Source organism: Rhinoderma darwinii, chromosome 4 (assembly GCF_050947455.1).
Source record: "Rhinoderma darwinii isolate aRhiDar2 chromosome 4, aRhiDar2.hap1, whole genome shotgun sequence".
Lineage (NCBI taxonomy): Eukaryota > Metazoa > Chordata > Amphibia > Anura > Rhinodermatidae > Rhinoderma > Rhinoderma darwinii.
The window spans coordinates 293608378-293622521 of record NC_134690.1 but is presented as its reverse complement, the minus strand read 5'-3'; the positions used below and the strand labels follow the sequence as shown (position 1 = coordinate 293622521).

The following is a 14144-nucleotide window of genomic DNA, read 5'->3' as shown; positions in this document are numbered from 1 at the left end:
ATTTCAATATTTTTTGTATAGACAGTGTCCCAGGGTTTGTCCGCGTAAGGCAGGTGTAATGAATGGATGTCAATTTACAGAGAAGATTCATAGATCATCACATCCTGGAGAATGTTACAGAGTTCAGCCCTCCCCTAGAGAGCAGGGAGTGACAGGGGAGGGACCTACAGATGTGTGTGTGTGTGTGTGTGTGTGTGTGTGTGTGTGTGTGTGTGTGTGTGTGTGTGTGTGTGTGTGTGTGTGTGTGTGTGTGTGTGTGTGTGTGTGTGTGTGTGTGTGTGTGTGTGTGTGTGTGTGTGTGTGTGTGTGTGTGTGTGTGTGTTGTTATCCTGTCTTATCTAGACAACCAGGGGTACAATAAAGCTTTGCGTAATGATAATGCAATAACTCTGCTCCTGCTATCCCAGTCTACCCAGCAAAACTGACAAGTGAGGTACTGAAAACTTCTAATTTTGTTTTGGGGGTTTTTTCGGAAAAATATGGTTTAATAAAAATAAAAACATACAAAATGCTTTAAAATTGTTTGAAATGAAAACCTGTTTTAAATGTCATTTGATACATCTCTTTTGCTAGAAGCAAATATTTTTTATTAGATTCTGAATTTATCAATGACTTCAGGCCTTTAAAGTGTTTGGCTTTAAATTGGAAACGTATACGTTCTTTTTAGCAGTTCTGCAGAGTTTTCGTTCAGTGTGAAGCTACGCCTCCTGGAGATTGCAGACTGTCGTTTCTTATGTTTTCTTCCATTGGCGACCATATTATGAACGGAGCGGCGCTTTGTCGGGGGTGACGCATATGAGAGCTATGGGGCATGGCTTCACACATAGCAAAAATCCACAGAATGGCCGAAAACAATGTATTGCCTGCAATGGTTGTCTTATTTGGAATTAGTATTGCTAAAGCGGCAACCCCTTTTATTTACAGCAATACCCTATGAGATTTGATCGGATTGTGATATGGACATTTACAGGAACATTCCCGTCCTTGAGGGACCTGACATTCAGGATTTTTAGATATACCATTTTATTTTTATTTTTTTTCAATTATCAGACGCACTTTTTAGCAAAAAACAAAACTTAAGAGTGTTCTTTTTAAGGTCTCCAGTCAAGCCCCCCTGGCTGCTTCCTCAATCATTTAGCAGAGCACTCATAAAGTACTCTGCCGATCATTGAGAGAACTGTACTCCTACACAAGATGATAGAGGGGTATTCCCTCTCGGCAGTTTTTGGAGTTCCAATATGGAGGCATGCTGACTGACGTCCTGTTGCTCCCAGGACTTTTTCGACAACACCTGCATACTGTAAACAAGCCTTTCTCCCTGCCTAGGGTGGATTGTGTGTGTCACTTATTTTGGGAAGAGATGGCACCAGGAAGAAGGCAAGCTGGCAAAGGCAGTATGATGCTCTGGGCAATGTTCTACTAGGAAATCTGCCTAAACATTGTTGCAGACAAAGTACTGTTACCCCCTTCATTGTATTCTCTGACAGTGACCTCATTTAGCAGTATACAAACTGCACCCTGGCACACTGCAAAAATTGTTCAAGAATGGTTTGAAGAACATGACAAGTTCAAGGTGTTAACTTGGCCTCCAAATACCCCAGGACTTAATGGATACAGGACACCTTCAGTCATCTTGTGGAGTCAATGCCTCCGTGGATCATAGCTGTTTTGGCAGCACGAGGGGGGAACCTTGACCATATTAGGCAGGTGGTTTTAGTGTTATTGCTGAATGGTGTACAGATTTAAAATAGGTGACAAGTTGAGTTAACTGTAAATACAATGCATTACTTCTCTTGCATTGCTCCTGAGTTAGTCTTTAAGCATTTTTTGCTCCGTGTCTACAAATAATTTCAGCAAGTTCTGTGTACAGCCATCCTTACACCAGGCACTGTGCAGTAATCTAATTCTGGGAAAGCTGTTCAACTGGATTGTAAGAGCTCAGCTAAGCCAATAAGGATGTGTCTGACCGCAAGCGTGCTGACTTTTTGCTCATGAACAAACAAAGATGTAGCAGCCACTTGTAGGTGCTAAGATACTGTATATATGTAAACTTAAATATTGAAATAATTTTGCATTGCATTACTGCTGTTTCCTAAAAGTAAAGTTCTTGGCATACATTCTGATCATTTTGTTCTGACAAGGCGAGCTGATTCAGGTGGGTCTTTACATGAACGTTCTTGTACAAGAGACGAACGCTGGTCATATAGAGAAAAGTCTGCCTAACCTGCTAAAGCATCTTTACAGTGGCTATGCCTGGTACCACAGCTCAGCCCAAATCACTTAAACTGATAAGTCACCTATATGTTTTTTCCAAGAAAATATTTTTAAAAGCGACATTGATTTCAATGACAACTAGCAGAACTGTGAATACAACTCGGGGCTGTAAAGATGCCACCGACAATCTAATTTCTATGAGTGCATGCTGACTGTCCCTTACAGAAGATGCCAGGGAAAATGATGGTCCAGCATGTTAGATTTTAACATGCCTGATCCTTCGTTCTGCTGAGACATAAGCCTCCGGCAGAATCTGGTCTCCTCCGCTATTGTATAAACATGCAAGTTCGGCCGAGTGTGTATATTTATCAGAGGAGATGGCAATCTCATGTGTATGATCATCTTTATCCATTGCAAAATACATCATGTGATTTTATTTACAAAGTTACTCAACTTTTTAGCAGACTAAGTTGTAAAATTGTACTTAAAGGTGGACCGACCATTAAGAAAAAGATATGGTAAAGTTAGTAGAGGAGGTTCTGATTGTGGAAAGAATAGTTTTTCACACATTTCTGTCCCGTTTTCTCTTTAATTTCAGGAATGGGCTTTAACTAAGGACAAATCGGTCAAGCATATGGATCTTTGCCTCACTGTTGTGGAAAGAGCACCAGGTTCACTTATAAAGCTTCAGGCCTGCAGGGAAAATGACAGTAGACAAGTAAGAACAATTTGTATAATTTTTCTACCATACAAAATTTCGTGTCTCTAGAACACTCCAAAATAAGGAATTTGAATTTATTCTTTTTTCAAGAAAAATCTGACAAAATGGTTAGCTTGATATTTCACTTGGACAACCCTCCTAATCTTCACCGCTGGCCTTGGAGGAGCCCCTGGAATTATAATCTAATAATTCATTATATTTAAATTGGTAATTAATCATTGCAAATTTTACTGCCATTTTTAGATGGGTTGTCTGGGTTAGAATAAATTTAAATGGTCACCTGATGATAAACTAATCACTGTGGGTGGTCTAGTACCAGTGGCGAATTAGCTGGTTGTCCTAATTTTCAGCATTCCAGCAAATGCAGAATTTCATGGTGCCCAATAAAATAAATGGGTAATGCACGAACAAGCCAGGCCCTCCAGTGGGTGAGACACTCTTTGTAACGATTCTCCACTCTGTCTAATAAAGAGGAGAACTGAGCATGGTAGAATATATGGGTACAAACTGATCAACCCCTTTAAGAGTAACTCTACTAAAAATAGTAAATATCGTTTTGTAGTTGGGCAGTCCTAAAGTATGTATACCGTAAACACTAGTTTATCTAGTGGCGTTCTTTTCCACATTTCCATGTGTAGTCAAAAATGGATGATGTTGCTTGTATTTTCTTACAAATGTTCATGTTTATTTTATTCTAGAAATGGGAGCAAATCGAAAACAACTCCAAATTGAGGCATGTTGGAAGCAACTTTTGTCTAGACAGTCGGAACGCCAAAACCGGTGGTCTAACAGTAGAAGCCTGCAGCCCTTCTTTATCACAGCAGTGGAAATTTTCACTTAATCTACAGCAGTAGAAGTATGAAGTGTTGGGATAAAGGGTGGGGGGATGACCATCATTTCATGGACATCAATTTTGAATGCATTGCAGATGTATACGTTAGACATTCTGCGGAATTATATACCTCAGTATTCCATCTTGGCTTGGATTTTAAAAGTACATTGGGAGATAACTGGGGAGAAAATAAAACAAAAACCAAGGGCCTTCTACAATTCTGTGTTGAGTATGAAAAGTATTTAAATGTTGCAAATAAGCAGAGGCCCTCAAAGAGGATAAGCTGCAAAACTTTTTACTTTAGAATGTGCAGGAATAGAGGTATACACTTGAAAAGTTAAATTCAATGGAACACCATATCTAGCTGTGTGTGTGTAAGAAATAATTTCCCATGGAGACAAGTGGTTTGTTTACTCTTGCTTGTGTTCCCCCATTTCTATATTTCAATGTAAAATGTGTAAAAATGTATGTGCAATCTTTTTGTTTAATTTTCTCTTTGTTTGTATCCATTGATCTGAGTGGGGTACCTCAACATGAACAAAACGATTTAAAGACTAAAGCAATGCAATTATTATTTTATTTGTAAGTGTGGGAAATTCAGTTTGGGTTGCAGATTTGAACATTGGAAACTTTTTACATTAGTATTAGAGTAATTTCATGTTATTGAAAGCTCTAAAGTAACAAGTTGAGTTGCTGCCGGAAGATTGGTAATAACAAACATAGAGTTCTGTTAAAATGGTTGTTTTTTTTTAATTTGTATTATTATTTGTTTTTTTAAAACTATTCTACAGAGAAAAATAAGCCTACTGTATGGAAAATTTCCCTTCTCTATGATACTTTATTTCTTTAGGGAATTACTATATAATTATTTATATATTTATATATATATATATATATATATATATATATATATATATACAATTATAATACTTTTCCTTGTTACCACATCCCCTGACTCCTCTAATCAAAAAACAAATCTTGAAGGATAATGTCTGTATTTAAATATAAGGATTGAGTTAACAATAAGTTATTCGGGGTACTATAGCCTGCATTGCCAGTCATCAGTGCAGCAATTTTATTCTGTACATCCTCATGCTCTTTTGTATTCATTTATGCGTTTAGCGTCATATTTTCTAACTAGGTCAACGTGAAGCAAAGACATAAGGTTCATACAGACCAATTCTAAACATAAAACATAAGGGCCTCTCTTGTGTAATTCTTTTCCACACTTTTTTTTGTACAGTGCCTGTTTTTAAGCACTTTCTGTGGTGGTGGGAAAAGGGAGGGCACTTGCTGTGCCTTGCTTCTAATTGACTAGCCGGTTTGCATCTCAATCTGGCGAAAACGGTTACATCTCCTAAAGTTACGCATTCCAAATTGGTCAAATATGAGATAGCCACTAGATGTGCGTGAATGTTTTAAGAGCACCTGTGGCTGTCCATTCTTGCTTCAACTTGCCAGTCGCTGTAAGGCCTCATTTACACGAACGTGATATACGTCCGTGCGACTCGCGTGCTTTTCACGCGAGTCGCACGGACCTATACAAGTCTATGGGGGCATGCAGACAGTCCGTGAGTTTTGCTCAGCGTGAGTGCGCTGAAAAAAACTCACGACATGTTCTAAATTTCTGCGGTTTTCGCGCATCACGCACCCATTGAAGTCAATGGGTGCGTGAAAACCACGAAAGTCGCACGGAAGCACTTCCGTGCGAACTGCGTGATTCGCACAAGAGCTGTCAAACAATGAATGTAAACAGAAAAGCACCACGTGCTTTTCTGTTTACAAACATCCAAACGGAGTGTCTTAGAGATGAGCGAACCGAACAGAACCGAACTCCACCTGGTTCTGCCGAACTCGTTTTGACCGAACCCGGCAAAAAATTTTGCGGTACGCGACGTCAGGAGACAGTCACTGTCCAGGGTGCTGAAAGAGTTAAACTGGTTCAGCACCCTGGACAGTGACTTCCGATCACAATATACATGAACGTGTAAAAAAAAAAAGTTCATACTTACCGATAACTCCCGGCTTCTTCCTCCAGTCTGACCTCCCGGGATGACAATTTAGTCCAAGTGACAGCTGCAGCCAATTACAGGCCAAGCACAGGCTGCAGCCAATCACAGGCTGCAGCGGTCACATGGACTGCCGCGTCATCCAGGGAGGTGGGGCCGGATGTCAAGAGAGGGACGCGTCACCAAGGTAACGGCCGGGAGACCGGACTGGAGGAAGCAGGAAGTTCTTGGTAAGTATGAACGTCTTTTTTTATTTTTATTCACAGGTTGCTGTATATTGTGATCGGAATTCACTGTCGAGGGTGCTGAAAGAGTTACTGCCGATCAGTTAACTCTTTCAGCACCCTGGACAGTGACTGACGTCGACTAGCCTCATCTCTATGATGGCGGCTGCGCGAAAATCATGCAGCCGCGCATCATACACTGATGACACACGGAGCTGTCCAGTGCCTTTTGCGCACGCAAAACGCGTTTTATTCCGTGCGCAAAACACACGCTCGTGTAAATGAGGCCTTAAAGTGCGCATACACGAAAGATAACTGTGAACGCTTGTTCACCCGAGAGCAGTCTCTCTCGAATTCCCTATAAACCATGCATGCTTGGAGCATTCAAGCATGCTTGTCTACTGTCATATGGGTGGGGGATAAGCCACTGCTAGGAACTTGGCATCGTTTATTAAAAGGATCAGGCATATTGAAATCCAACACGTCAAATCCCTTTTTCCCCTCATTGGCAGACGTCTGAAATGATTGGCCTTCTCCATACGTATCATATTGTCTATTGATTTTATAAACATTTATCCAATATGTATTTCACTAGTTCATCTACAACATAGCTGTGAATCGTTGATTTGTGTGCTCCCAAGAGCATTTTGTGATGCAGCATTCGCCACGTTTTATCCTATAAACTGTATTTAACTTTATAATGACATTTTATATGACTGTCAATTATGCCCCTCACAATAATTTTATAATGATTACTAGTGAATGTTATTTACAAGGCCTGTGTGTAAGATTATTCTCTCCAATCTTTTTCGAGAAATAAACCAGGTTATTTCATATTTTACTATTGCAAGAGGAAGCCAACAAACTTCTATTTACATCTATGTATGTTCTCTGCCTGGTTACACTACATTTTCTAATAGGATTTTGGCAGCTGGATGACATGTTATAAGGTTCTATTTGATTTTTATTTTCAGCAAACTGTTTTTATTACATGTTGTGGTTCTCTTCTGTAAAAATTAAGGTAAACTTGGTTGGCATTAACTTTTTAAATACACTATAATGTTCTTGAGCCTACAATAGCAGGCATGTTACAGTCCGGTGGTACAGCAGAGTATTTTGCTGCTTCAGCTTGAAAAGTCCAGAATCGCTAAAATTTCCAATTCTTGATATTTCAAAAATACTTTATCATATAAAATCTTTATCATTAATAAACACCATATTTGGTAGCAAGGTAATTGCTTTTGATGTTTCAGTATGTTTACATAATATGTGCCAAAGTGATTTTTTTGTGAGTTTCTAGTCCCAAACTAATAAAGAAACAACAAGTTAAGGCCCTTGTACACGGGCCAATTATCGGGCAAATAATCATTCATAGAACGCTCATTCCCTGATCATTGCCCTGTGTAAACAGAGCAACGGTCAGCCGATGAACGAGCAAAACGCTCATTCATCAGCTGATTTGTATCCTTTCTGCAGCCGAAAATATCGTTGTCGTCAGCAAATCTCCCGTGAGACGTGCTGCCAAAATGATAGAAATGTATGGGGACGAGTAATCGTAGTAACGAGCGCTCGTCCCCATACATATCTCCTTGTGAAAGGCGCAAACGAGATCCGATCAACAAGCTGTCTCGTTGATTAGAGCTCGTTTACTCAGCCTACATCTGGCTGTGTAAGAAGACCCCAAATCCCCTCACTGCAATAAGCAGATTATTAGAATGTCTGTTGTAATGCATTCTCACAATCATGGACATAACAATGATGTAGTAACAGGTTTTGTTTTTTACTCAAAGCTTTAGTTTGGTAACTTTTCTTTTAATTGGCTATAGTAATGCAACGGTGTCTGTGGTACAGAGCCTGTGCGTGTTCATTTTATAAATTCAAAGCATCATTGAAAATTGTTTAACTTAAAAGAAAATAAATACTTTATAGATAACAATAAATGTTGTGTTCACTTATTTTGTAGGTATTGTGCATTTTATTTGGTAATTTGTCATGTATTAAACCTGATTCAAACTGACCACCCTGGGAGTAATGAACTTCATTGCATTCATGAAGGTATTCAGTTGAAATCAGTTTTATTAAAAATGTTATACCATGTAACTTTTATATCTTTTGTCTATCTACCTTATGTGAAATCTTTCAATTTCTAATAATCCTTAGAACTTCCTTGTAATTTTAGTCTTCTTGATGGTAAACATTAGACCATTACTAAAGTATTGCTTTGTGGAAGTGCTTTGCAAATTAACTGCGTTAACATAGAGACTCCCATATTGCTTGGATGCTGAGACAAATTGGTATGATGGTACACTATGTAAGTGTCTAAAGTGTTGGATGCTGTACTGCTAATAGCTTTCAAGATAAAAGGAGAGAGGTCCCTGCACATAAGAGCATACATGGGCATCGACCTCTCTCCTTTTGGGGAAGTGACACTAGGTATGTGGTGAGAATTTAGTCCAGAGGACTATCCCCTTGTTTTGGCAAGGGGAATATAAATAAAGCTACATTAACCAATCACCCAGCCAGTATTTGAACCAACACGGATATTAAGTGCAGTCTCATGCAACAAGGGCACCTAGTTAAGTACAGGATGAAATGGAGATATGTGACCATGTCAGTTTGTGTATGGGCCTTGAACTATGGTTATGGGACATAATCCTCCTTGACTAAATTAGTTTTCAAGTAACTCTTAAAATGGTGTGTGTCAGAATGGGTGCAGCACAGGACAAGTGTGATAGTCCGGAATGAGTGGATGTTATAAAGGGAGGATGAAAGTCGTAGGCCATTGGATGAAAAGGAAGGACAACTGAGTTGGGAAGTGGAGATGTATGACAGTGTAGCATTTTGGTGAGCTTTGTACATTGGTTACCCGTTTCTTGCAGAATTAAATTCAAAACTCTCCAACTAGTGTAATGGTCGACAGAGCGGCATTAGCATAACCCCTATATAGAAAGACTAACTTGGCTTGAGCATTTATGATGGATTAAAGTGGAGACAGTTGGTTTAGTGGAATGTCAGTAAGCGAGTTACAGTCGACTAATTGAAAAATGATTGAAGACCGAATTAGAGTTTTAGCAGTGTCAGTGGTGAGGTAGGGATTGAATGTGAGGAAGAAAGGACAGATCCAGATCAAGTTTAACTCCATGACATTGGGCCTGATGTCTAGGGAGGATGTCGGTTTTGTAGAAAAGAAATAGACCTCAGATTTAAGTTAATAAGTTGATGGGGAACACTGAAAGCACTACGCTTTACAAAGATTAAAGTGTAGCTAAACGTTTGACAAACTTCTGACATGTCATAAGTTTGGATTGGTGAGGGTCCGAGCACTGAGACCCCCACCAATCGCTAAAATGAAGCCGCTGAAGCGTTCCTGTGAGCGCTCAGCCGCTTCATGTCTGTTCGGTTGTTTCTGGAAATAAATGTATCGTGTACGGACTCAATAGAAAGTCTATGAGCCCGTACGCCGATACATCGGCTTTCCGGAAAAAGCCGAATAGACACGAAGCGGCTCATCGCTCACACGAGCACTTTAGCTGCTTCGTTCTAGAGATTTGTGGGGGTCTCAGTGCTCGGACCCCCACCAATACAAACTTCTGATATGTCACTATGACATGTCAGAAGTTTGTCAAATGTTTAGCTACACTTTAAGTTTGGGATACAGAGGTGGCATGCAGCAGAAACCAAGGACAAACACTAGTGTTTTTTTGTTTAATTTTTTTAAAATTATTTTCAAGAATTTGAAGTTACGAAAAGCGCAATTAGGATGCAATACTAAAAGAATATGCAAGCATGGCCACAGCAGAGAAAGAATACATATCGGAACATTGAAGATCATCCCTTAGTATATCAGGGAAAAAAGTAGAGTAGGTAGAAGCACATACTAGGTAGTAATCAATAAAGGTCTACTAAGGGAGATGCCTTATGCAAGACCTGAGTTAACTAGAAAAACACGCTGGCACTGTGCAGTTGGGATGAGAGGAAATGGATAGCAGAGCAACGGGGAGGGAGAAAGAAAAGAAAAAAAAAAAAAGGGTGGGACGATACCAAACCACTTCTAGCTAGGTTGGAGAGATAAGTAGCTGAGCCTTGTACTAGAATGCATGGGGTCCACTAAGTTGAGTAGGAAGTATATATCATGTAGCAATGCGCGGTGAGCTCCTCCGTTCTTATTAGATCGTCTACTTTTGTGAACCTAGTAAACCAAAGACTGTGGAGAAGTAGATTTCCAGAGATCGGTGATACTGGATCTCGTAGCATTACCAAGATGTTTCAGTATTGTTTTCCGACATGCCAACAAGCAGCGGTCTAAAAGGTGTAGGAGATATAAAGCCGGGGATTGGCGTACTAATAGTGAGAACCTCAAGTCACCTTATGTACACCCAGTCTAAAAACCTGTGCAACAAAGAACCTTCTGCTGAGCCACGTCGCAATCATAAGGGGAAGTGTGATGGGTACATCCTATGCTATCCTTTGGAGGGGACATGGTCCCATCTAGATATCAATTTGTACCCTGCTTCTTAATACTTATTAGATAAAGAGGACAAATATGTGAATTCAAAGTTTCTGTCCATTTGAGTGGGGAGAAGGGTAAGGCCCATATCATTTTCTCACTCCGTTTAATAAGACCGTTTAACACAAGTGTTTTTTAAGAGAGGGGGGAAAAATGTCTTGGGAAGTTGTATATATGTGGGTGTCATCAGCATAAAGACGGAACTAAAAACCAAACCTGCTGAAAGTGCGGTCGCAGCTAGTAGAAAAAACACAATTTGGCAAAAGAGATTTGTCACTGTCTCGGGGTATGTGGACCCACTAGGCCGCTCCGCCGTAGCGGAGAGGCAGCTGTCTAAGTCACAGTCTATTTCAGAATCTATACAGTTTGTTGCACAAGGGTACCTGAAATAGTCCAGATGGTGGCAAGGGCTCTGGCACGGATGGTAGTAGATGCAGCAGATTGCGTAAGATGTGGCGGTAGACGGCAGGTTCAGTTGTTGCACCAGACATGGTGGATGACAACAGGTGCAGTAGGCTGCGCTGGACATGGCGGATGACAACGGGTGTAGCAGGGCACGACTCCAAACACTTAACAGGCTCAGGAACAATAACACAGCACAGGATACAGGTAGCTGGGCACCAGAAACATCGGGAACTGGATAACACTAAGGGACTATTTGCAAAGACTAACATGGGGTTTACTAACAACGCTCGGGTAAGGATCAGAAGAGCAGGGCCTTTTTTATAGTTCAGTGAATAATTAACTGCATATGCGCATTCTGGCCCTTTAAGACTGGGAACCAGCGCGCGCATGCCCTCTAGTGATCACTACGGGATAGAGTGGGCACATGTGCCAATGTCTCTGGGGAGGAAGACACTGGCAGGAAGAGGAAGATCTGCGGGAGGCAGGTAAGTGAAGGTCGCGGTCCATGACCGCGACCGTAACAAGATTATTAGTATCTTTGGTTAATGCAGTTTCAGTAGACTGTAAAGCACGGAAGCCAGATTGTAAGAAGGTCCGGTTCATCCTAGAGTTAGCGGAGAGGTAATTGATCAGACCAGTATTCACCACATATTCTAAAAGTTTTAAAGGGAAGGTTAGCAGGGGTGGAGAGGCGTCAATTTTAGGCTTTTTGACAATTGGGGCGAATAGAGCCTGCTTAAATGGGTTGTCAAGGAATAAATTTTATTTCAATTTTAACTTAATTAGACATGTTTAATAACATTTCTAATTTAGTGTCTACTTACCTGTGCCAGCGTTACCCTGTTCTGATTTGCGGTCATGTGACCGCACCCAGGGTAAATTTTTACTGTCACTAGGTCATATAAGTTGAACTGGTTAACTGTCCTGAATAGCACTGTCTACCTGATTCCAGCCCTGTATTTATTTTTTCCTGGTCCCTCCTTCCAGAGATATGGCCCACTTTTGTGTTGGCTCTCTCTGCTCATTTGCTGTAGTTAGCCAACAAGGCATGGGCTAACCTGAAGCTGCCTGATTAGTCAGCATTAGAGGCAGGGAAGCTAGCTCTACCACGTTGGCGAGCTACAGCAAATTAAGGAGCCAACACCCCAGTGGGCTATGTCTCTGGAATGGGGTGGGGGTCCAGAAAAAAACAAAAACAGTGCTGGAATCAGGGAGACAGCGCTACTCAGGTCTGTTAACCAGTTGAACTTAGAGGACCAGTCACTAGGTCATTTAAGAGCGGCAATATGTGTGGGTTATTCTTTGACCATTTGGTGAACACTTCCTCCCCAAGATCATTTGTTCTTTGTAGGTTTGGATGGGTATGTTTTTATGAGGTTATCGATTTGTCTTACTGTTACACAGCAGTGTACATATAATATTTGTTACATTTCTTATATTATTGCATATTTGTCAAACATTGGGATATTTTCTGTGTAACTTTAAAAATAACTTAAGTAAACACTAAATGTTTTTTTAAACGATAACTTCAATCATTGATGGAAAAATGGTGGTCAGTCCTACCTGGCCCCATGTGAAAAAGTAATTACCCCCTTCCCCCCCCTTAACTACTCAATCAATGAGGTAACCAAATTCAATTGACAATGCAGTTCAATTTCAATACCGACACCCAGGCATGATTACTGCCTGACCTGTTGAATCTAAACATCTGGAAAATAGAACCTGTCGGCAATGGAAAGCAGGCTAGAAGGTCTCAAAAAGCAGCATTTGATGCCACGTTCTAGAGAGAATCCAATACAGAAGCAAAAGTCATTGAACTCTACCAGTCTAGAAAGGGTTACAAAGCCATTGCTAAGACTCTGAGAATAAAGCGATCCACAGTGCCATTATTCACAAATGGAGAAAACTTAGAACAGTGGTGAACTTTCCCAGGAGTGGCCATTGTACCAAAATCTCACCAAGAGCTCATGGACGACTCATCCAGGAGTTCACAAAAGAACCAAGGCAAATAGCTAAAGAACTGCAGGCCTCACTTGCCTTTAAGGGCACTGTACATAAATCCTCATTAAGAAAGACACTGTAAAAATGCAAGGTGCAAACCACTTCTGACCTAAAAGTATTTGCTAAAGAAAATCGAATGACCCCCAAGACTTCTTGGATAATACTCTTTGGACTGATGAGTTAAAGGTGGAACTTCTTGAAAGACATGGATCTCGTTACATCTGGGATAAAACAGGTTGTGGTAGTGTGATGGTCTGAGTCTGCAGGACCTGGACGACATTGATGGAACCATAAATTCGACACGCTATCAGAAAATACTAAAGGAGAATATCTGGCCATTACATCATGATCTAAAGCTCAAGCGCAGTTAGGTTATGCAGCAGAACAGTGATCCGAAGCACACTAGCAAGTCCAGCAAATTTTAGAGTGACTGAGTGATGAGTGAAATTATTTGTCCAAAACCGGATTCGGCCTGAAAAGTTTAAATAATTTGGTTTGTGACTAAACAGAAATGTTTGAGATATATTTTGCGCAAAAATGGCTGCTTCCACATGAAACAAAGAAGCAGAAATGCCTTGCTTTGAGACTCTGAGACAATCGTGAGGGACTGTATGTGTGAGGTGACTCTGATGTCATAGGCACTATGTGCTACTCTGCCAGCAGAGAAAGTAAAAAAAAAAAAATCACACATCAATACGGAAAATATACAGACATAGATTGTTTGAGCAATCTAGTGTGGGAGGAGAATAGATAGATTTAGGGAGAGTAATAAATAGTGTGCTTTAGGCTCTATAACACTGGCGAATGATCAGGCAAACGAGCATTCATATGAACACTCATTCTTGATCAATGACCTGTGTAAACAAGGCAACGATCAGCCGATGAACGAGCAAACGCTTGTTTATCGGCAGATCTGCTCTTTAATGCAGCATTAAAAATAGTCTGCAGCACATCTGGCGTGCTACCGACCTGAAAATGTATGGGGACGAATGATCAGAGTATTGAGCGCTCCTCCCCATACATAACCAATCATTGCTCCTTGTGAAAGGAGCAAACGAGCGCCGATCAACAAGCTGTCTCGGTGATCGGCACTAGTTTTCACGGCCCATATCGGGCCGTATAATAGGACCCTTAGGGTATGTTCACACGAGGGCGTCCATTACGGCTGAAATTACGGGGATGTTTCAGGCTGAAACATCCCCGTAATTTCAGCCGTAACGGCATGTGCAGG

The 14144-nt window shown here is 40.7% G+C and overlaps 1 protein-coding gene across 1 annotated transcript in view; it reads left to right on the top strand.

Annotated features, from left to right (window-relative positions):
- The window catches only part of GALNT2 (polypeptide N-acetylgalactosaminyltransferase 2), a 166169-nt gene extending 158214 nt beyond the window's left edge, over positions 1-7955 (top strand). Inside the window, exons 15-16 of the mRNA XM_075862599.1 lie at positions 2813-2932; positions 3634-7955. Coding sequence (XP_075718714.1) covers positions 2813-2932; positions 3634-3789 — 276 coding nt within the window. The 3' untranslated portion in view covers positions 3790-7955. The remainder of the gene's footprint in view (positions 1-2812; positions 2933-3633) is intronic.
- Positions 7956-14144: the final 6189 nt, after the last annotated feature.